Source organism: Salmo salar, unplaced genomic scaffold (assembly GCF_965601325.2).
Source record: "Salmo salar unplaced genomic scaffold, fSalSal1 ptg000635l, whole genome shotgun sequence".
Taxonomy (NCBI): Eukaryota; Metazoa; Chordata; class Actinopteri; order Salmoniformes; family Salmonidae; genus Salmo; species Salmo salar.
Genome location: NW_027675447.1, coordinates 319,464 through 343,516, shown reverse-complemented (window position 1 = coordinate 343,516; position 24,053 = coordinate 319,464). Strand labels below are relative to the sequence as shown.

Sequence of the window (24,053 nt, the reverse complement as noted above, 5' to 3'; positions counted from 1 at the left end):
ACCGTTTTCCTAACAAGGGAAAATGTACGGAGTAAAAAGTACATTTTCTTTAGGAATGTAGTGAAGTAAAAGTTGTCAGAAATGTATATAGTAGTACGGGTAAGTTTCTGATAAAGTCAGAGGCTGGCTGCTGTTGTGGATCCTAGTTTGTAACGTCAAAGAAAAAGTGGTCATACTTATGTATTGATACTACCGGGTTTTTTTGCTCATGTTTTGGGGAGAGAAACACCAGATAAACGAATATATTTGAAACGTTATCAGCATATGGTATGAAACACCAAGAAGCCGACTGTAACGGTATATGTTGTTGTTGTTTTGATAATTAAACGTCAGGCTAAAGTTAGCTCCAGTCAAGCTAGCCTGCGGGTGTCATGGCAACAGGACCGAGTGTAACGGTATATGTTGTTGTTGTTTTGATAATTAAACGTCAGGCTAAAGTTAGCTCCAGTCAAGCTAGCCTGCGGGTGTCATGGCAACAGGACCGAGTGTAACGGTATATGTTGTTGTTGTTTTGATAATTAAACGTCAGGCTAAAGTTAGCTCCAGTCAAGCTAGCCTGCGGGTGTCATGGCAACAGGACCGAGTGTAACGGTATATGTTGTTGTTGTTTTGATAATTAAACGTCAGGCTAAAGTTAGCTCCAGTCAAGCTAGCCTGCGGGTGTCATGGCAACAGGACCGAGTGTAACGGTATATGTTGTTGTTGTTGTTTTGATAATTAAACGTCAGGCTAAAGTTAGCTCCAGTCAAGCTAGCCTGCGGGTGTCATGGCAACAGGACCGAGTGTAACGGTATATGTTGTTGTTGTTTTGATAATTAAACGTCAGGCTAAAGTTAGCTCCAGTCAAGCTAGCCTGCGGGTGTCATGGCAACAGGACCGAGTGTAAACAGGAAAACATAACTTTCTGTTTTTAGGGATATGTTGACAATTATAGGATGAAAATCTATCTATGAGATAAGATGAGGATGTATACCTTTTTTACAAATAGTTTGTATTATTATTTTAGTATGTTGGCTATTTTAGAGTTGTATATGAGTATCCATCCCAAGTCAGTTGAATTAAGAGAGAGACAACTGAAAACTGCATTGAAGAGAGAAGCCTCTGATAAACTATTTTAAATCTTTCAAGGTTTCAGACTCCCTTCATTCTTCTCACCATACCCTATCCAGGTCCCAAGGTTTAATAGGGTACACTACTACACCATGTGTTGTGGTTTTACACTGAGTTAAAGGGGTTTAATAGGGTACACTACTACACCATGTGTTGTGGTTTTACACTGAGTTAAAGGGGTTTAATAGGGTACACTACACTACTACACCATGTGTTGTGGTTTTACACTGAGTTAAAGGGGTTTAATAGGGTACACTACTACACCATGTGTTGTGGTTTTACACTGAGTTAAAGGGGTTTAATAGGGTACACTACTAGACCATGTGTTGTGGTTTTACACTGAGTTAAAGGGGTTTAATAGGGTACACTACTACACCATGTGCTGTGGTCTTTCACTGAGTTAAAGGGGTTTAATAGGGTACACTACACTACTACACCATGTGTTGTGGTTTTACACTGAGTTAAAGGGGTTTAATAGGGTACACTACACTACTACACCATGTGCTGTGGTTTTTCACTGAGTTAAAGGGGTTTAATAGGGTACACTACACTACTACACCATGTGTTGTGGTTTTACACTGAGTTAAAGGGGTTTAATAGGGTACACTACACTACTAGACCATGTGTTGTGGTTTTACACTGAGTTAAAGGGGTTTAATAGGGTACACTACACCACTACACCATGTGTTGTGGTTTTTCACTGAGTTAAAGGGGTTTAATAGGGTACACTACACTACTACACCATGTGTTGTGGTTTTTCACTGAGTTAAAGGGGTTTAATAGGGTACACTACTACACCATGTGCTGTGGTTTTTCACTGAGTTAAAGTCGTTTAATAGGGTACACTACACTACTACACCATGTGTTGTGGTTTTTCACTGAGTTAAAGGGGTTTAATAGGGTACGAGGCCTATGCTTTGCCATTGCAGAGCTAGTAGTCAATGTTGCATTATGTGAGCACCATAAATTACTACGTTTCTGGTCACTTTACCCAAAAAACGGTGGGACACAGACCATCATAATACATTGTAAACAACTCCCATGTTTTCATGTTTCACTACATGCTGCTAGCACAAAACCATGGTTCATTTTTACCATGGTAGCTAATACCATGTAACAAAATGTTTTGGGGGTCACTACCATGGCAGTAAAATAACATGGTATTTTCCTGCCGTAGTAGGAAAATGAAAAAACGACCATGGTACGATCATGTTTTTTTTTTGGTCACTACTGTGGCAGGAAAATACCATGGTGTTGTCCTGCCATGGTATTGTCCTGCCATGCTATTGTCCTGCCATGCTGTTGTCCTGCCATGGTGTTGTCCTGCCATACTGTTGTCCTGCCATGGTGTTGTCCTGCCATGCTATTGTCCTGCCATGGTGTTGTCCTGCCATGGTATTGTCCTGCCATGCTATTGTCCTGCCATGGTGTTGTCCTGCCATGGTGTTGTCCTGCCATGCTATTGTCCTGCCATGGTGTTGTCCTGCCATGCTATTGTCCTGCCATGGTATTGTCCTGCCATGCTGTTGTCCTGCCATGGTGTTGTCCTGCCATAGTATTGTCCTGCCATAGTATTGTCCTGCCATAGTATTGTCCTGCCATAGTATTGTCCTGCCATGGTGTTGTCCTGCCATGGTATTGTCCTGCCATGCTGTTGTCCTGCCATGGTATTGTCCTGCCATGGTGTTGTCCTGCCATGCTATTGTCCTGCCATGGTGTTGTCCTGCCATGGTGTTGTCCTGCCATGCTATTGTCCTGCCATGGTATTGTCCTGCCATGGTGTTGTCCTGCCATGGTGTTGTCCTGCCATGCTATTGTCCTGCCATGGTGTTGTCCTGCCATGGTGTTGTCCTGCCATGCTATTGTCCTGCCATGGTATGTCCTGCCATGGTGTTGTCCTGCCATGGTGTTGTCCTGCCATGCTATTGTCCTGCCATGCTGTTGTCCTGCCATGGTATTGTCCTGCCATGGTGTTGTCCTGCCATGGTGTTGTCCTGCCATGCTATTGTCCTGCCATGCTATTGTCCTGCCATGCTATTGTCCTGCCATGCTATTGTCCTGCCATGGTGTTGTCCTGCCATGGTATTGTCCTGCCATGCTATTGTCCTGCCATGGTATTGTCCTGCCATGGTGTTGTCCTGCCATAGTATTGTCCTGCCATGGTATTGTCCTGCCATGCTGTTGTCCTGCCATGGTGTTGTCCTGCCATGCTATTGTCCTGCCATGATATTGTCCTGCCATGCTATTGTCCTGCCATGCTATTGTCCTGCCATGATATTGTCCTGCCATGGTAGTGCCCCAAAAACCATACTAGTAACGTTACCATGGTACATTTTTTGTAAGGGACCAACTTTGCCACGATTCATGTACAGTGAAGTAATACAAATAAATGTGATATTTGAGGCTCTGTCAATGATTGATTGTATAATGTAGCCAAATGATTTCAGCTTGTGAGTGTGTGTGATATGGAGGTTTGAAGCTATGTTTTACTTCTAAACAATGGCAACAGCGCCATGTTGATCTGAGCCTTGATGTCCAAAAACCATATTAGTGTCCGACTTTTCATCAGTTACAGAAACACTTCACCTGAATTCAGTCCCCTCGACTTTCGGTTTCACTCGGTTGTTTCCGCCTTTACGGACGTTGCACGGCGCGGCACATCGACGACGCATGGACAACGTACACGACGGACGTTTCACGTCTCCTGAGAAAACTACAATCAGTTCTGAAACTACAAACGGGTCCTTGTGGGTCCTTCTCTAACCGAGTTTATCGCTGACGATTTATAGAAATGTAAAAAATATTTCATTAAAAAAATAAAGCAAATACACGTTAAACAAGAAGTCAGTCTTCAAAGTGATGGTTTTATGTAATACTTGGTGTGATTATTGTTATTTAATGGAATGGTTTTGTCCTTAGTTGAGACTTGTATTAGACTAAAACCACGTCAGGCAATGAGGAAGACACATTGATGAGGAAGAGGAAGACACATTCCCTCTGCCGCCACAGTTTAAACTGACAGGTGTTATTGTTGTGGAGGTCTGGGATTGAACTGTTTTCTTAATCCATTTTACATGTAGCACTTGTTACCACACTTACAGTGTAGTGTTCATTTAGTAAAACAGGCGAAACGCGGGTGGAAGTCCACCAAGATGTCTCTACCACCGCAGAAAGCATCTGAACTAAAGCAGATCATACACAACCATCTGATCAAGGTAGATCGATACCGAAGCATTTAAAATTCATCCATTCATCCAATCTGATCGCTATGTGTGTTCAATACAATGGAGATAACTACTTGGTACCACGACTTTTCTCTTTTACTGATAGAGAAAACGAGCTAAAAAAAACATAACTAGATATAGCTAGTTATGTAGAGGGAAACACTTCTAGTTAAAGAGAGACTGTTTCCATTGAGGGAGAACCATTCTTGTTGTAAGATTTTGTGACTAGTAGTAACATGTGTGTTTTTTATTGTCAGATGAACATCCATGGGAAGATCAGGGATGTGTTAGCAGAAACCGTGAGAGAGGATCTGGACCCTGGACGTAGTTCTCTCTCTGAGGAGGACATCCTCCGGGCTCTGCAACGCAGGGGAATCGTAGACGATGTCATGAAGGATCTTCATTTCTCCAAGGTGAATTATGGGAAATCTTTCCCGGGTTCAGACGAAACGTTTTATTATCCGGAAGGTTGTGAATGCAGCTTTCTACGGAAGTCCAGAGAGGACATGAATACACAAAAATGAATTCCCTTGTTATGTCGAGATCATAACTTATCTCATGATCATTACGTTACAAAAGTTGTTGAATTGAGACCGCGAGATAATCGAAAGGACCACACATCATCCATTCAGTTGTTCAGATGCCCCCATGCATGAAAACCAGCTCATAAAGTAGCCCTGTGGCTGTATTGATCGCGATGCACTCCTGGGGCATTTAAGCCCTGAACAATACCTGACAAGCAGCTCTGTCTCCCAGGCTGTGTGCCGCCCCCCCCCAAGACCACAGCCAATCGCATGCAAGGAACAACGCAGCTAACTTGGCTCGTCTTGTGAGTGAGTAAGCGAGCTAGCAAGGTAGTTTTGTCAGCTAACTAGCTTGTTATCTGTGCTGGCTGTTATGTTGTTTAACGTGTGTCCCAAATATCAACACTGATCCACTCCTATTTATAGAGTTTATCTCGTCTTCTCAACAAAACAACTTTTGTTATGTCGTGTTCGTGACGTAAATACAACGTAACGAGGGGTTATGTCGTGTTCATGACGTAAATACAACGTAACGAGGGGTTATGTCGTGTTCATGACATAAATACGATGTGATCTCAACGTAACGAGGGGTTATGTAGTGTTCATGACATAAATACAACGTAACGAGGGGTTATGTAGTGTTCATGACATAAACACGATGTGATCTCAACGTAACGAGGGGTTATGTAGTGTTCATGACATAAATACAACGTAACGAGGGGTTATGTAGTGTTCATGACATAAATACAACGTAACGAGGGGTTATGTAGTGTTCATGACATAAATACAACGTAACGAGGGGTTATGTAGTGTTCATGACATAAATACAACGTAACGAGGGGTTATGTAGTGTTCATGACATAAATACAACATAACGAGGGGTTTGTATGATGTATTTTTTTTTACATGTCCTCTCTGGGCTTCCGTACCTTCTTAACGGTGACACTGTTTTTGATAGGAAGTGCCGGACACAGAGTTAGGACTCCAGAACATTCCAAAGCCTGCAACTCACTTTATTGACACGGATCCGACAAAACTCAAGAAAAGTAAGAAAAACTGTTACCGGGGGCGATTGAACGAGCAGTCCTCTTGTAGCACCTAAAGTTCCCTCATTACTGTTCAGTGTCAAATGATTGTATTTCTGTCCTCCCAGCCAACGTGGACCCAGCGAGGAGGTACCTGTACCTCCAGGTCCTGGGGGGTAAGGCCTTTCTAGAGCACCTCCAGGAGCCAGAGCCTCTACCTGGTCAGGTCTGCTCCACCTTCACCCTCTACCTGCACTTCAGGAACCAGCGTTTCCGCTCCAAGCCTGTCCCCTGTGCCTGTGAGCCAGACCTGCAGGAGGGCTTCCTGCTGGAGATACACAGAGAGGGACTGGGTACAGACTGGTTTACTTCCTGTTAGAGATACACAGAGAGGAACTGGGTACAGACTGGTTTACTTCCTGCTAGAGATACACAGAGAGGAACTGGGTACAGACTGGTTTACTTCCTGTTAGAGATACACAGAGAGGGACTGGGTACAGACTGGTTTACTTCCTGTTAGAGATACACAGAGAGGGACTGGGTACAGACTGGTTTACTTCCTGCTGGAGATACACAGAGAGGAACTGGGTACAGACTGGTTTACTTCCTGTTGGAGATACACAGAGAGGGACTGGGTATAAACTGGTTTACTTCCTGCTAGAGATACACAGAGAGGAACTGGGTACAGACTGGTTTACTTCCTGACTGCCTGATATTACACAACTGGTTTACTGTAGACAACATTTCCTCCTTTAATCTACCATTTATCTTTGATCCCTGTTTTAAAGTAGTCCTGTTTACTAGTAGACCTGTTTACTAGTTGACCTGTTTACTAGTTGACCTGTTTACTAGTTGTCCTGTTTACTATAGTAGTCCTGTTTACTAGTTGACCTGTTTACTAGTTGTCCTGTTTACTATAGTTGTCCTGTTTACTAGTAGTCCTGTTTACTAGTAGTTGACCTGTTTACTAGTAGTCCTGTTTACTAGTTGTCCTGTTTACTAGTAGTCCTGTTTACTAGTTGACCTGTTTACTAGTAGTCCTGTTTACTAGTTGACCTGTTTACTAGTAGTCCTGTTTACTATAGTTGTCCTGTTTATTATAGTTGACCTGTTTACTAGTTGTCCTGTTTACTAGTTGACCTGTTTACTAGTAGTCCTGTTTACTAGTGTCCTGTTTACTAGTTGACCTGTTTACTAGTAGTCCTGTTTACTAGTGCCTGTTTACTAGTGCCTGTTTACTAGTTGACCTGTTTACTAGTTGCCTGTTTACTAGTGCCTGTTTACTATAGTCCTGTTTATTATAGTTGACCTGTTTACTAGTAGTCCTGTTTACTAGTAGTCCTGTTTACTAGTGTCCTGTTTACTAGTTGACCTGTTTACTAGTAGTCCTGTTTACTAGTTGACCTGTTTACTAGTTGACCTGTTTACTAGTTGACCTGTTTACTAGTTGACCTGTTTACTAGTTGACCTGTTTACTAGTTGACCTGTTTACTAGTGACCTGTTTACTAGTTGTCCTGTTTTGACCTGTTTACTAGTGCCGAGGCGACGGCCTGTTTACTAGTTGTCCTGTTTACTAGTGCCGACGTGCCTGTTTACTAGTTGACCTGTTTACTAGTTGACCTGTTTACTAGTTGCCGACGGCCTGTTTAGGCCTGACGTGACCGACGGCCTGTTTACTAGTTGACCTGTTTACTGTGCCTGCGGACCTGACGGAAGGCAACATTGCCTCTTTTAATTTAGCTTCTCTCATTGATCCTTATTGTCCAATAGTGGATTTATATTTTAGGGCTAGTTTTACAGGCCTACACTGAGCTTACTCCCTGACAACAACAAAAGTATCGGGGCCTCCCGAGTGGCGCAGCGGTCTAAGGCACTACATCGCCACAAGGAGTCGCCACAAGGAGTGCTAGAGGTGTCACTACAGACCCGGGTTCGATCCCGGGCTGTATCACAACCGGCTGTGATCGGGAGTCCCATAGGGCGGCGCACAGTTGGCCCAGCGTTGTCCGGGTTAGGGGAGGGTTTGGCCGGGGGAGGGGCTTTCCTTGGCTCATCGAGCTCTAGCGACTCCTTGTGGCGGGCCAGGAGCCTGCAGGCTGACCTCTGTAGTCAGTTTGAACAGTGTTTCCTCTGACACATTGGTGCGGCTGGCTTCCGGGTTAAGCTGGCGGGTCGGCGGGTCATGTTTCAGAGAACACATGACTCGACCTTCGTCTCCGAAGCCCGTTTGGGGAGTTGCAGCGATGAGACAAGATCGAAATTGGGGAGAAAGAGGGGGTAATACCAACGACCACAACAACAACAAAAGTAATAATTGATAATCTCTGAACCTTTCCTTTTTCCTCTGTGTCTTACAGGCGATGGCAGTAAGATGGCAGATGCCACCACCATGTTGTCTATCTGTGACCCGGTCCACCTGGTGTTGATAAAGAGAGACACGTCCAGCGAGACCACCCTGGTCTCCTCTTACTTCCTGGACTGGAGGACCGTCCTCTCCTCTCCCTCCGGGAAGACCAGCATTGCTGTAGAGCTGCATGGTGTCGGTAAGGACACAAACTATTTGAGGTTTAATTTTCTGAAGGAAAGTTAAACCTGCATTTTCTGTTAATTAGCCTTGATTTACCACCCAGTAAAATGCATAGAAATTAAAGATAAAAGAGAGAGGGAAAACATTCTGTCTGCTGTTCTGGGTTTCTGTTCTGTTCTGTTCCAACTGGTAGTGAATGTAAGGTAACAGCTGGTCTGTCCTAACAGGTAGTGAATGTAAGGTAACAGCTGGTCTGTCCTAACAGGTAGTGAATGTAAGGTAACACCTGGTCTGTCCTAACAGGTAGTGAATGTAAGGTAACACCTGGTCTGTCCTAACAGGTAGTGAATGTAAGGTAACACCTGGTCTGTCCTAACAGGTAGTGAATGTAAGGTAACACCTGGTCTGTCCTAACAGGTAGTGAATGTAAGGTAACACCTGGTCTGTCCTAACAGGTAGTGAATGTAAGGTAACACCTGGTCTGACCTAACAGGTAGTGAATGTAAGGTAACACCTGGTCTGTCCTAACAGGAAGTGAATGTAAGGTAACACCTGGTCTGTCCTAACAGGTAGTGAATGTAAGGTAACACCTGGTCTGTCCTAACAGGTAGTGAATGTAAGGTAACACCTGGTCTGTCCTAACAGGTAGTGAATGTAAGGTAACACCTGGTCTGTCCTAACAGGTAGTGAATGTAAGGTAACACCTGGTCTGTCCTAACAGGTAGTGAATGTAAGGTAACACCTGGTCTGTCCTAACAGGTAGTGAATGTAAGGTAACACCTGGTCTGTCCTAACAGGTAGTGAATGTAAGGTAACACCTGGTCTGTCCTAACAGGTAGTGAATGTAAGGTAACACCTGGTCTGTCCTAACAGGTAGTGAATGTAAGGTAACACCTGGTCTGTCCTAACAGGTAGTGAATGTAAGGTAACACCTGGTCTGTCCTAACAGGTAGTGAATGTAAGGTAACACCTGGTCTGTCCTAACAGGTAGTGAATGTAAGGTAACACCTGGTCTGTCCTAACAGGTAGTGAATGTAAGGTAACACCTGGTCTGTCCTAACAGGTAGTGAATGTAAGGTAACACCTGGTCTGTCCTAACAGGTAGTGAATGTAAGGTAACACCTGGTCTGTCCTAACAGGTAGTGAATGTAAGGTAACACCTGGTCTGTCCTAACAGGTAGTGAATGTAAGGTAACACCTGGTCTGTCCTAACAGGTGTTTAGTATGTGATGTCTCCTCTGTATCCTAACAGGAAGTGAATGTAAGGTAACGGCTGGTGTTCTCAACATGAGTCTTGAACTTTACCCTCCTCCGTCAGAGATCCTGTCACCTGACATCATCACCACACAGGTCAGAGACTGGTCACGCTATGCTACTGCGCTATGCTACTGCGCTCTGTCATGTTGTCACGCTATGCTACTGCGCTCTGTCCTGTTGTCAGGCTATGCTACTGCACTCTGTCCTGTTTTCACGCTATGCTACTGCGCTCTGTCATGTTGTCACGCTATGCTACTGCGCTCTGTCATGTTGTCACGCTATGCTACTGCTCTCTGTCATGTTGTCACGCTATGCTACTGCGCTCTGTCATGTTGTCACGCTATGCTACTGCGCTCTGTCATGTTGTCACGCTATGCTACTGCGCTCTGTCATGTTGTCACGCTATGCTACTGCGCTATGCTACTGCGCTCTGTCATGTTGTCACGCTATGCTACTGAGCTCTGTCATGTTGTCACGCTATGCTACTGCGCTATGCTACTGCGCTCTGTCCTGTTGTCACGCTATGCTACTGAGCTCTGTCATGTTGTCACGCTATGCTACTGCGCTCTGTCATGTTGTCACGCTATGCTACTGCGCTCTGTCATGTTGTCACGCTATGCTACTGAGCTCTGTCATGTTGTCACGCTATGCTACTGCGCTCTGTCATGTTGTCACGCTATGCTACTGAGCTCTGTCATGTTGTCACGCTATGCTACTGCGCTATGCTACTGCGCTCTGTCCTGTTGTCACGCTATGCTACTGCGTTCTGTCATGTTGTCACGCTATGCTACTGCGCTATGCTACTGCGCTCTGTCATGTTGTCACGCTATGGTACTGTGCTCTGTCATGTTGTCACGCTATGCTACTGCGCTCTGTCATGTTGTCACGCTATGCTACTGCGCTCTGTCATGTTGTCACGCTATGCTACTGCGCTCTGTCATGTTGTCACGCTATGCTACTGCGCTCTGTCATGTGGTCACGCTATGCTACTGCGCTCTGTCATGTTGTCACGCTATGCTACTGCGCTCTGTCATGTGGTCACGCTATGCTACTGCGTTCTGTCCAGTTGTCACGCTATGCTACTGCGCTATGCTACTGCGCTCTGTCATGTTGTCACGCTATGCTACTGCTCTCTGTCATGTTGTCACACTATGCTACTGCGCTATGCTACTGCGCTCTGTCATGTTGTCACGCTATGCTACTGCTCTGTCATGTTGTCACGCTATGCTACTGCGCTATGCTACTGCGCTCTGTCATGTTGTCACGCTATGCTACTGCGCTCTGTCATGTGGTCACGCTATGCTACTGCGCTCTGTCATGTGGTCACGCTATGCTACTGCTCTCTGTCATGTTGTCACGCTATGCTACTGCGCTCTGTCATGTGGTCACGCTATGCTACTGCGCTCTGTCATCTTGTCACGCTATGCTACTGAGCTCTGTCCTGTTGTCACGCTATGCTACTGCTCTATGCTACTGCGCTCTGGCATGTTGTCACGCTATGCTACTGTGCTATGCTACTGCGCTCTGTCATGTTGTCACGCTATGCTACTGCGCTCTGTCATGTGGTGACGTTATGCTACTGCGCTCTGGCATGTTGTCACGCTATGCTACTGCGCTCTGTCATGTTGTCACGCTATGCTACTGCGCTCTGTCATGTTGTCACGCTATGCTACTGCGCTATGCTACTGCGCGCTGGCATGTTGTCACGCTATGCTACTGCGCTATGCTACTGCGCTCTGTCATGTTGTCACGCTATGCTACTGCGCTCTGTCCTGTGGTCACGCTATGCTACTGTGCTATGCTACGTTATGCTACTGCGCTCTGTCATGTTGTCACGCTATGCTACTGCGCTATGCTACTGCTCTCTGTCATGTTGTCACGCTATGCTACTGCGCTCTGTCATGTTGTCACGCTATGCTACTGCGCTCTGTCATGTTGTCACGCTATGCTACTGCGCTCTGTCATGTTGTCACGCTATGCTACTGCTCTCTGTCATGTGGTCACGTTATGCTACTGCGCTATGCTACTGAGCTCTGTCATGTTGTCACGCTATGCTACTGCGCTCTGTCATGTTGTCACGCTATGCTACTGCGCTCTGTCATGTTGTCACGCTATGCTACTGCGCTCTGTCATGTGGTCACGCTATGCTACTGCTCTCTGTCATGTTGTCACGCTATGCTACTGCGCTCTGTCATGTGGTCACGTTATGCTACTGCGCTCTGTCATGTTGTCACGCTATGCTACTGCGCTCTGTCATGTTGTCACGCTATGCTACTGCGCTCTGTCATGTTGTCACGTTATGCTACTGCGCTATGCTACTGAGCTCTGTCATGTTGTCACGCTATGCTACTGCGCTCTGTCATGTGGTCACGTTATGCTACTGCGCTATGCTACTGCGCTCTGTCATGTTGTCACGCTATGCTACTGCGCTCTGTCATGTGGTCGCGCTATGCTACTGCCCTATGCTACTGCGCTCAGTCATGTGGTCACGCTATGATTCGCTGACGTCTGTGTGTTGTTCCTTCCTAAGAGGCAGTCGTTGATAATGATTGTTCCTGGTGTTTTGTTATTTGCAGCGATCCCTGGAGAGGCAGAAGACTGCGGAGAAGGAGAGGCTTTTTCTGGTTTATGCTAAACAGTGGTGGAGAGAGTTTCTCGAGATCAGACAGGAAAACCAATCCAAACTGGTCAAGATCTTTGCACAGGTTCCATGTTTTTTGTTGTAATACTTGTTTCGTAACATTGTGTGTTTTTAGGATGAGAATGGTGTCAACCAGGCCAGTGTGTTAGCCGTACTGGGTGTTAGCCATGCTGGGTGTTAGCCGTACTGGGTGTTAGCCGTGCTGGGTGTCAACCGGGCCAGTGTGTTAGCCGTGCTGGGTGTTAGCCGTACTGGGTGTTAGCCGTGCTGGGTGTCAACCGGGCCAGTGTGTTAGCCGTGCTGGGTGTTAGCCGTACTGGGTGTTAGCCGTACTGGGTGTTAGCCGTGCTGGGTGTTAGCCGTGCTGGGTGTTAGCCGTGCCGGGTGTTAGCCGGGCTGGGTGTTAGCTGTTAGCCGTGCTGGGTGTTAGCCGGGCTGGTTGTTAGCCGGGCTGGGTGTTAGCCGTACTGGGTGTTAGCCGTGCTGGGTGTTAGCCGTGCTGGGTGTTAGCTGTTAGCCGTGCCGGGTGTTAGCCGTGCCGGGTGTTAGCCGTGCCGGGTGTTAGCCGTACCGGGTGTTAGCCGTGCTGGGTGTTAGCCGGGCTGGGTGTTAGCCGGGCTGGGTGTTAGCCGTTAGCCGTGCTGGGTGTTAGCCGGGCTGGGTGTTAGCTGCTCGCCGGGCTGGGTGTTAGCCGTGCTGGGTGTTAGCCGGGCTGGGTGTTAGCCGTGCTGGGTGTTAGCTGTTAGCCGTGCTGGGTGTTAGCCGTACTGGGTGTTAGCCGTGCTGGGTGTTAGCCGGGCCGGGTGTTAGCCGTGCTGTATTTGAACGTTGCTGCGTTGCTTGCAGGATGAGAACGGCGTCAACAGGCCGGTGTGTTCCTACGTCCGTGTCCTGCGTGCTGGTCGTCTCCTGGAGAGTCCCCGTCAGGCGGCCCGCTTCGTCAGCCTGCTGGGCCTGGAGAAAGCCCCCGTGGTGGGGGGAGGAGGAGGAGGCAAACAGGAGCAGTGGTGCTCACTCCTCGCTTTCCTCTGTAGAAACAAGGTGAGGACTGGCTCTGTTCTGACACACACACACACACACACACACACACACACACACACACACACACACACACACACACACAGCCTTAACCATTTAGACAGCTGTAATACTATTAAGTGTTTAACCTCAGTGGTGGAATTGTAAAATAATTGATTTATGAAACAGTTAAACTGTCTATTATGAGAAGATTTATTTATATCCTGATGGACGGTTCTGGGATTTCCCCAGTGCAGCAGAATGAATAAATGGGGAGAGGGGAGGGGAGAGGAGAGGAGAGGAGAGGGGAGAGGAGAGAGGAGAGGAGAGAGGAGAGGAGAGGAGAGGAGAGGAGAGGAGAGGAGAGGAGAGGAGAGGAGAGGAGAGGGAGAGGAGAGAGGAGAGGAGAGGAGAGGGGAAGAGAGGAGAGGAGAGGAGAGGAGAGGGAAGAGGATAGGAGAGGAGAGGATAGGAGAGGAGAGGATAGAAGAGGAGAGGAGAGGAGAGAAGAGGGGAGAGGATAGAAGAGGAGAGGAGAGGGGAGGAGAGGAGAGGGGAGGGGATAGAAGAGGAGAGAGGAGAGGAGAGGGGAGAGGATAGAAGAGGAGAGGGAAGAGGAGAGGAGAGGAGAGGAGAGGGAGAGGAGAGGAGAGGAGAGGAGAGAAGAGGGGAGAGGATAGAAGAGGAGAGGAGAGGAGAGAGGAGAGAAGAGGGGAGAGGATAGAAGAGGAGAGGAGAGAAGAGGGGAGAGGATAGAAGAGGAGACGGGAGGGGAGGAGAGGAGAGGGGAGGGGAGGGGAGGGGAGAGGATAGAAGAGGAGAGAGGAGAGGGGAGAGGATAGAAGAGGAGAGGAGAGAAGAGGGGAGGAGGAGAGGGGAGAGGATTTCTATCCCCCTCTCCCCTCCCTCTACAGTCCACATTACATCAGTCCTCCCTCTACAGTAGAGTACAGTCCACATTACCTCAGTCCTCCCTCTACAGTCCACATTACATCAGTCCACATTACATCAGTCCTCCCTCTACAGTCCACATTACATCAGTCCTCCCTCTACAGTAGAGTACAGTCCACATTACATCAGTCCTCCCTCTACAGTAGAGTACAGTCCACATTACATCAGTCCTCCCTCTACAGTCCACATTACATCAGTCCTCCCTCTACAGTAGAGTACAGTCCACATTACATCAGTCCTCCCTCTACAGTCCACATTACATCAGTCCTCCCTCTACAGTCCACATTACATCAGTCCACATTACATCAGTCCTCCCTCTACAGTCCACATTACATCAGTCCTCCCTCTACAGTCCACATTACATCAGTCCTCCCTCTACAGTAGAGTACAGTCCACATTACATCAGTCCTCCCTCTACAGTAGAGTTAGGAACTGAGACATGATGTTTTTTGATGTTTCCAGGGCGACTGTGACATCTCTCTGATCTGATTGGTTGTGTGTTTCCAGGGCGACTGTGAGGACCACGCCACCTTGCTGTGCAGCCTGCTGCTTGGCTTCGGCCTGGATGCCTACGTGTGTGTTGGCACTAAGCCCAAGGGTTTGGCACACACCTGGGTGATGACCAGGGGCACTGACAGCACCATCACCTTCTGGGAGAGCCTGACCGCACACAGGTGAGACTAAAGCCCGGTTCAGATACGACGGACCACGTGAGACGAGACGCAACCAGACTGTTTCAGAAAGGTTGTAGCTGACTGAAGACGAGACATTCAGATCAAAAAAAAAGACCAGCCCCCGGGGGGGGGCTTCCCGAGTGGCCAGCGGTCTGAGGTACTGCATCGCTGTGCGTTTAATGCTTCACTACAGACCCGGGTTCGGTCACAGGCTGTGTCACCACCGGCCTTGACCCGGGAGTCTCATTAAGACGGTGCATTTGTCTCATCGCGCTCTAGCGACTCCTTGTGGCGGGTCGGGAGCCTGCAGGCTGACTCCGATCATCAGTTGAACAGTGTTTTTCCTCCAACACGTTGGTGCGGGCGGGTGTGTTATAAGAAGCACGGTTTGGCGGGTCGTGTTTCAGAGGACACGTGACCTTGGTCTCTCGAGCCCGTTGGGGAGTTGCAGCGAGGAGACGAGACGGGAACTGAGGAGGAAGAAAGACCAGACACTGTTCAGACCGTTTCCATGGTAATGCTGCCTCTTCACAATGACAGGATTTCTTTGAAACAATGTTGCCTCTTGTTGTAGCAGCAAGGCAACAAGGTGTTGCAGCAGCAAGGTGTTGTAGCAGCAAGGCAACAAGGTGTTGCAGCAGCAAGGCAACAAGGTGTTGCAGCAGCAAGGCAACAAGGTGTTGCAGCAGCAAGGTGTTGTAGCAGCAAGGCAACAAGGTGTTGCAGCAGCAAGGTGTTGTAGCAGCAAGGCAACAAGGTGTTGCAGCAGCAAGGCAACAAGGTGTTGCAGCAGAAAGGTGTTGCAGCAGAAAGGTGTTGCAGCAGCAAGGCAACAAGGTGTTGCAGCAGCAAGGTGTTGCAGCAGCAAGGCAACAAGGTGTTGCAGCAGCAAGGTGTTGTAGCAGCAAGGCAACAAGGTGTTGCAGCAGCAAGGCAACAAGGTGTTGCAGCAGCAAGGTGTTGTAGCAGCAAGGCAACAAGGTGTTGCAGCAGCAAGGCAACAAGGTGTTGCAGCAGCAAGGCAACAAGGTGTTGCAGCAGCAAGGTGTTGTAGCAGCAAGGCAACAAGGTGTTGCAGCAGCAAGGTGTTGTAGCAGCAAGGCAACAAGGTGTTGCAGCAGCAAGGCAACAAGGTGTTGCAGCAGAAAGGTGTTGCAGCAGAAAGGTGTTGCAGCAGCAAGGCAACAAGGTGTTGCAGCAGCAAGGTGTTGCAGCAGCAAGGCAACAAGGTGTTGCAGCAGCAAGGCAGCAAGGTGTTGCAGCAGAAAGGTGTTGCAGCAGCAAGGCAACAAGGTGTTGCAGCAGCAAGGTGTTGCAGCAGCAAGGCAACAAGGTGTTGCAGCAGCAAGGCAGCAAGGTGTTGCAGCAGAAAGGTGTTGCAGCAGCAAGGCAACAAGGTGTTGCAGCAGCAAGGTGTTGCAGCAGCAAGGCAACAAGGTGTTGCAGCAGCAAGGCAACAAGGTGTTGCAGCAGCAAGGCAACAAGGTGTTGCAGGAGCAGCAGCAAGGTGTTGCAGCAGCAAGGCAACAAGGTGTTGCAGCAGCAAGGTGTTGCAGCAGAAAGGTGTTGCAGCAGCAAGGCAGCAAGGTGTTGCAGCAGCAAGGCAACAAGGTGTTGCAGCAGCAAGGCAACAAGGTGTTGCAGCAGCAAGGCAACAAGGTGTTGCAGCAGCAAGGCAACAAGGTGTTGCAGGAGCAGCAGCAAGGTGTTGCAGCAGCAAGGCAACAAGGTGTTGCAGCAGCAAGGTGTTGCAGCAGAAAGGTGTTGCAGCAGCAAGGCAGCAAGGTGTTGCAGCAGCAAGGCAACAAGGTGTTGCAGCAGCAAGGTGTTGCAGCAGCAAGGCAACAAGGTGTTGCAGCAGAAAGGTGTTGCAGCAGCAAGCAGCAAGGTGTTGCAGGAGCAGCAGCAAGGTGTTGCAGCAGCAGCAAGGCAACAAGGTGTTGCAGCAGCAGCAAGGCAACAAGGTGTTGCAGCAGCAGCAAGGCAACAAGGTGTTGCAGCAGCAGCAAGGCAACAAGGTGTTGCAGCAGCAGAAAGGCAACAAGGTGTTGCAGCAGCAGAAAGGCAACAAGGTGTTGCAGCATTTCGGCAGCTAGGTGTTGCAGCAGTAAGGTGTTGCAGCAAACAAGTTTCATGAAATACATTCTCCAGAAACGTTACACACTTTGTGACTCGTCAGTGAAATATCAACAAGCTGGACTAGCTATTACTGCATCAATACAGCTAGACTAGCTATTACTGCAGCAAAACAGCTAGACTAGCTATTACTGCAGCAATACAGCTAGACTAGCTATTAGTGCAGCAAAACGGCTAGACTAGCTATTACTGCAGCAATACAGCTAGACTAGCTATTACTGCAGCAATACAGCTAGACTAGCTATTACTGCAGCAAAACAGCTAGACTAGCTATTACTGCAGCAAAACGGCTAGACTAGCTATTACTGCAGCAAAACGGCTAGACTAGCTATTACTGCAGCAAAACGGCTAGACTAGCTATTACTGCAGCAAAACGGCTAGACTAGCTATTACTGCAGCAAAACAGCTAGACTAGCTATTACTGCAGCAATACAGCTAGACTAGCTATTACTGCAGCAATACAGCTAGACTAGCTATTACTGCAGCTAAACAGCTGGACTAGCTATTACTACAGCTAAACGGCTAGACTAGCTATTACTGCAGCTAAACAGCTGGACTAGCTATTACTGCAGCTAAACAGCTGGACTAGCTATTACTGCAGCAAAACGGCTAGACTAGCTATTACTGCAGCAAAACAGCTGGACTAGCTATTACTGCAGCTAAACAGCTGGACTAGCTATTACTGCAGCTAAACAGCTAGACTAGCTATTACTGCAGCAAAACAGCTAGACTAGCTATTACTGCAGCAAAACAGCTAGACTAGCTATTACTGCAGCAAAACAGCTAGACTAGCTATTACTGCAGCAAAACAGCTGGACTAGCTATTACTGCAGCTAAACAGCTGGACTAGTTATTACTGCAGCAAAACGGCTAGACTAGCTATTACTGCAGCAAAACAGCTAGACTAGCTATTACTGCAGCAAAACGGCTAGACTAGCTATTACTGCAGCAAAACAGCTAGACTAGCTATTACTGCAGCAAAACGGCTAGACTAGCTATTACTGCAGCAAAACAGCTAGACTATCTATTACTGCAGCAAAACGGCTAGACTAGCTGTCTGCTTGGCTAACTAGTTAGCTGCTTGGCTGAACGCAGAAAGTCAGCGAACTTGTTCTCTGATTTGGCTAAAGCGAGTCGCAAGTTTTTCGTTAAGATTTGACATGTTTAATTTTGGAAACTCCAGCAGCCGACGTGAGATGTTCCTTAATGAACCAGACCGGTTCAGATCAAACAAACTTTGTTCTTCAGCTGCATAAACACGTCAGGCGTTTTCGATGTGAACTGGGCTTATAAAACAAACTGCAATAATTTCTGCTCTGTCTCTCTGTCAGAGTTTCTACGAGGGTAACTGAGTCCCCTTCACCAGGGAGCAGCAATGTAGCTGCTGGTTTTTATTTTTTATTTTTATTTTACCGTTATTTTACCCGGTAAGTTGACTGAGAACATGTTCTCATTTACAGCAACGACCTGGGGAACAGTTACAGGGGAGAGGAGGAGGGGGGATGAATGAGCCAATTGGAAGCTGGGGATGATTAGGTGGCCGTGATGGTCTGAGGGACAGATTGGGAATTTGGCCAGGACACCAGGGGTTAACACCCCGACTCTTACGATAAGCACCATGGGATCTTTAAATGACCTCAGAGAGTCCAAGGACACCCCGTTTAACGTCCCATCCGAAAGACGGCACCGTACACAGGGCAATGTCCCCAATCACTGCCCTGGGGCATTGGGATATTTTTATTTTAGACCAGAGGAAAGAGCGCCTCCTACTGGCCCTCCAACACCTGTGATGATCCCTTACTCTAGTCTGTACGTCAGTGGCATGCCTTGTTCTACACAATATATTTCTACCTGTTCAACCATTTTGTTTGTGTGTGTGGTTTTTAGGTACCTCCACCAGGCCATTGACCCAGATGCCCCTCCGCTAGCCCCCCAGCCCCGTCCCTCCTATCCTTACCGGACCGTCGGCTGTGTGTTCAACCACAAGACCTTCCTGGCCAACTGCCAGCCGTCGGACGCCGTGGAACTCTGCGCGTTTGACTTCCACAACCAGTCCCGGTGGAAAGTTATGAGTGAGGAGGCCGTTGGCTCAGTTTGCTCCCCGGGTAGCACCACCTCTCTGCCACCTCTACCTCCTCTCTGTGGCCCCTCGCTGGAGCCCAGCGCTGCATCCAACCGGCTGGAACTGGAGATGAGGTACCTGGTGGTGGAACACAGGAAGGTGAGAGTGCAAAAAAACAACAGCGTACCTGGTCAGAGCCCGTACCTGGTCAGAGCCCGTACCTGGTCAGAGCCCGTACCTGGTCAGAGCCCGTACCTGGTCAGAGCCCGTACCTGGTCAGCTGTGTTGTGTTGTGTGAAATACAATACAGGATTATTAACACGGTCTCTCTGTGTGTGTCTAGTCATGTTGTATATCTACAATACAGGACCTGTATTATAGTAGATCTCTGTGTCTCCCTCCAGGACCTGTATTATAGTAGATCTCTCCCCTCCAGGACCTGTATTATAGTAGATCTCTCCCCTCCAGGACCTGTATTATAGTAGATCTCTCCCCTCCAGGACCTGTATTATAGTAGATCTCTGTGTCTCCCTCCAGGACCTGTATTATAGTAGATCTCTCCCCTCCAGGACCTGTATTATAGTAGATCTCTCCCCTCCAGGACCTGTATTATAGTAGATCTCTGTGTCTCCCTCCAGGACCTGTATTATAGTAGATCTCTGTGTCTCCCTCCAGGACCTGTATTATAGTAGATCTCTGTGTCTCCCTCCAGGACCTGTATTATAGTAGATCTCTCCCCTCCAGGACCTGTATTATAGTAGATCTCTCCCCTCCAGGACCTGTATTATAGTAGATCTCTGTGTCTCCCTCCAGGACCTGTATTATAGTAGATCTCTCCCCTCCAGGACCTGTATTATAGTAGATCTCTCCCCTCCAGGACCTGTATTATAGTAGATCTCTGTGTCTCCCTCCAGGACCTGTATTATAGTAGATCTCTCCCCTCCAGGACCTGTATTATAGTAGATCTCTCCCCTCCAGGACCTGTATTATAGTAGATCTCTGTGTCTCCCTCCAGGACCTGTATTATAGTAGATCTCTCCCCTCCAGGACCTGTATTATAGTAGATCTCTGTGTCTCCCTCCAGGACCTGTATTATAGTAGATCTCTCCCCTCCAGGACCTGTATTATAGTAGATCTCTGTGTTTCCCTCCAGGACCTGTATTATAGTAGATCTCTCCCCTCCAGGACCTGTATTATAGTAGATCTCTCCCCTCCAGGACCTGTATTATAGTAGATCTCTCCCCTCCAGGACCTGTATTATAGTAGATCTCTGTGTCTCCCTCCAGGACCTGTATTATAGTAGATCTCTCCCCTCCAGGACCTGTATTACAGTAGATCTCTCCCCTCCAGGACCTGTATTATAGTAGATCTCTCCCCTCCAGGACCTGTATTATAGTAGATCTCTGTGTCTCCCTCCAGGACCTGTATTATAGTAGATCTCTCCCCTCCATGACCTGTATTATAGTAGATCTCTGTGTCTCCCTCCAGGACCTGTATTATAGTAGATCTCTCCCCTCCAGGACCTGTATTATAGTAGATCTCTCCCCTCCAGGACCTGTATTATAGTAGATCTCTGTGTCTCCCTCCAGGACCTGTATTATAGTAGATCTCTCCCCTCCAGGACCTGTATTATAGTAGATCTCTGTGTCTCCCTCCAGGACCTGTATTATAGTAGATCTCTCCCCTCCAGGACCTGTATTATAGTAGATCTCTCCCCTCCAGGACCTGTATTATAGTAGATCTCTCCCCTCCAGGACCTGTATTATAGTAGATCTCTGTGTCTCCCTCCAGGACCTGTATTATAGTAGATCTCTCCCCTCCAGGACCTGTATTATAGTAGATCTCTCCCCTCCAGGACCTGTATTATAGTAGATCTCTGTGTCTCCCTCCAGGACCTGTATTATAGTAGATCTCTCCCCTCCCGGACCTGTATTATAGTAGATCTCTCCCCTCCAGGACCTGTATTATAGTAGATCTCTGTGTCTCCCTCCAGGACCTGTATTATAGTAGATCTCTCCCCTCCAGGACCTGTATTATAGTAGATCTCTGTGTCTCCCTCCAGGACCTGTATTATAGTAGATCTCTCCCCTCCAGGACCTGTATTATAGTAGATCTCTCCCCTCCAGGACCTGTATTATAGTAGATCTCTGTGTCTCCCTCCAGGACCTGTATTATAGTAGATCTCTCCCCTCCAGGACCTGTATTATAGTAGATCTCTGTGTCTCCCTCCAGGACCTGTATTATAGTAGATCTCTGTGTCTCCCTCCAGGACCTGTATTATAGTAGATCTCTCCCCTCCAGGACCTGTATTATAGTAGATCTCTCCCCTCCAGGACCTGTATTATAGTAGATCTCTGTGTCTCCCTCCAGGACCTGTATTATAGTAGATCTCTCCCCTCCAGGACCTGTATTATAGTAGATCTCTGTGTCTCCCTCCAGGACCTGTATTATAGTAGATCTCTCCCCTCCAGGACCTGTATTATAGTAGATCTCTCCCCTCCAGGACCTGTATTATAGTAGATCTCTCCCCTCCAGGACCTGTATTATAGTAGATCTCTCCCCTCCAGGACCTGTATTATAGTAGATCTATGTGTCTCCCTCCAGGACCTGTATTATAGTAGATCTCTCCCCTCCAGGACCTGTATTATAGTAGATCTCTCCCCTCCAGGACCTGTATTATAGTAGATCTCTCCCCTCCAGGACCTGTATTATAGTAGATCTCTGTGTCTCCCTCCAGGACCTGTATTATAGTAGATCTCTCCCCTCCAGGACCTGTATTATAGTAGATCTCTGTGTCTCCCTCCAGGACCTGTATTATAGTAGATCTATGTGTCTCCCTCCAGGACCTGTATTATAGTAGATCACTCCCCTCCAGGACCTGTATTATAGTAGATCTCTGTGTCTCCCTCCAGGACCTGTATTATAGTAGATCTCTCCCCTCCAGGACCTGTATTATAGTAGATCTCTCCCCTCCAGGACCTGTATTATAGTAGATCTCTCCCCTCCAGGACCTGTATTATAGTAGATCTCTGTGTCTCCCCTCCAGGACCTGTATTATAGTAGATCTCTCCCCTCCAGGACCTGTATTATAGTAGATCTCTCCCCTCCAGGACCTGTATTATAGTAGATCTCTCCCCTCCAGGACCTGTATTATAGTAGATCTCTCCCCTCCACGACCTGTATTATAGTAGATCTCTCCCCTCCAGGACCTGTATTATAGTAGATCTCTCCCCTCCAGGACCTGTATTATAGTAGATCTCTGTGTCTCCCTCCAGGACCTGTATTATAGTAGATCTCTGTGTCTCCCTCCAGGACCTGTATTATAGTAGATCTCTGTGTCTCCCTCCAGGACCTGTATTATAGTAGATCTCTCCCCTCCAGGACCTGTATTATAGTAGATCTCTGTGTCTCCCTCCAGGACCTGTATTATAGTAGATCTCTCCCCTCCAGGACCTGTATTATAGTAGATCTCTGTGTCTCCCTCCAGGACCTGTATTATAGTAGATCTCTGTGTCTCCCTCCAGGACCTGTATTATAGTAGATCTCTCCCCTCCAGGACCTGTATTATAGTAGATCTCTGTGTCTCCCTCCAGGACCTGTATTATAGTAGATCTCTCCCCTCCAGGACCTGTATTATAGTAGATCTCTCCCCTCCAGGACCTGTATTATAGTAGATCTCTGTGTCTCCCTCCAGGACCTGTATTATAGTAGATCTCTCCCCTCCAGGACCTGTATTATAGTAGATCTCTGTGTCTCCCTCCAGGACCTGTATTATAGTAGATCTCTCCCCTCCAGGACCTGTATTATAGTAGATCTATGTGTCTCCCTCCAGGACCTGTATTATAGTAGATCTCTCCCCTCCAGGACCTGTATTATAGTAGATCTCTCCCCTCCAGGACCTGTATTATAGTAGATCTCTCCCCTCCAGGACCTGTATTATAGTAGATCTCTGTGTCTCCCTCCAGGACCTGTATTATAGTAGATCTCTCCCCTCCAGGACCTGTATTATAGTAGATCTCTGTGTCTCCCTCCAGGACCTGTATTATAGTAGATCTATGTGTCTCCCTCCAGGACCTGTATTATAGTAGATCACTCCCCTCCAGGACCTGTATTATAGTAGATCTCTGTGTCTCCCTCCAGGACCTGTATTATAGTAGATCTCTCCCCTCCAGGACCTGTATTATAGTAGATCTCTCCCCTCCAGGACCTGTATTATAGTAGATCTCTCCCCTCCAGGACCTGTATTATAGTAGATCTCTGTGTCTCCCCTCCAGGACCTGTATTATAGTAGATCTCTCCCCTCCAGGACCTGTATTATAGTAGATCTCTCCCCTCCAGGACCTGTATTATAGTAGATCTCTCCCCTCCAGGACCTGTATTATAGTAGATCTCTCCCCTCCAGGACCTGTATTATAGTAGATCTCTGTGTCTCCCTCCAGGACCTGTATTATAGTAGATCTCTGTGTCTCCCTCCAGGACCTGTATTATAGTAGATCTCTCCCCTCCAGGACCTGTATTATAGTAGATCTCTGTGTCTCCCTCCAGGACCTGTATTATAGTAGATCTCTCCCCTCCAGGACCTGTATTATAGTAGATCTCTCCCCTCCAGGACCTGTATTATAGTAGATCTCTCCCCTCCAGGACCTGTATTATAGTAGATCTCTGTGTCTCCCTCCAGGACCTGTATTATAGTAGATCTCTCCCCTCCAGGACCTGTATTATAGTAGATCTCTCCCCTCCAGGACCTGTATTATAGTAGATCTCTCCCCTCCAGGACCTGTATTATAGTAGATCTCTGTGTCTCCCTCCAGGACCTGTATTATAGTAGATCTCTGTGTCTCCCTCCAGGACCTGTATTATAGTAGATCTCTCCCCTCCAGGACCTGTATTATAGTAGATCTCTC

The 24,053-nt window shown here is 47.6% G+C and overlaps 1 protein-coding gene across 1 annotated transcript in view; it reads left to right on the top strand.

Moving 5' to 3' along the window:
* Positions 1 to 4,067: 4,067 nt before the first annotated feature.
* Positions 4,068 to 24,053, top strand: part of LOC106606153 (centrosomal protein of 76 kDa) — a 29,780-nt gene continuing 9,794 nt past the window's right edge. Inside the window, exons 1-10 of the mRNA XM_082972290.1 lie at positions 4,068 to 4,325; positions 4,592 to 4,747; positions 5,817 to 5,904; positions 6,012 to 6,236; positions 8,242 to 8,427; positions 9,664 to 9,761; positions 12,245 to 12,373; positions 13,156 to 13,350; positions 14,785 to 14,951; positions 18,975 to 19,308. Of these exons, the coding sequence (XP_082828416.1) occupies positions 4,263 to 4,325; positions 4,592 to 4,747; positions 5,817 to 5,904; positions 6,012 to 6,236; positions 8,242 to 8,427; positions 9,664 to 9,761; positions 12,245 to 12,373; positions 13,156 to 13,350; positions 14,785 to 14,951; positions 18,975 to 19,308 (1,641 nt within the window). The 5' untranslated portion in view covers positions 4,068 to 4,262. The remainder of the gene's footprint in view (positions 4,326 to 4,591; positions 4,748 to 5,816; positions 5,905 to 6,011; positions 6,237 to 8,241; positions 8,428 to 9,663; positions 9,762 to 12,244; positions 12,374 to 13,155; positions 13,351 to 14,784; positions 14,952 to 18,974; positions 19,309 to 24,053) is intronic.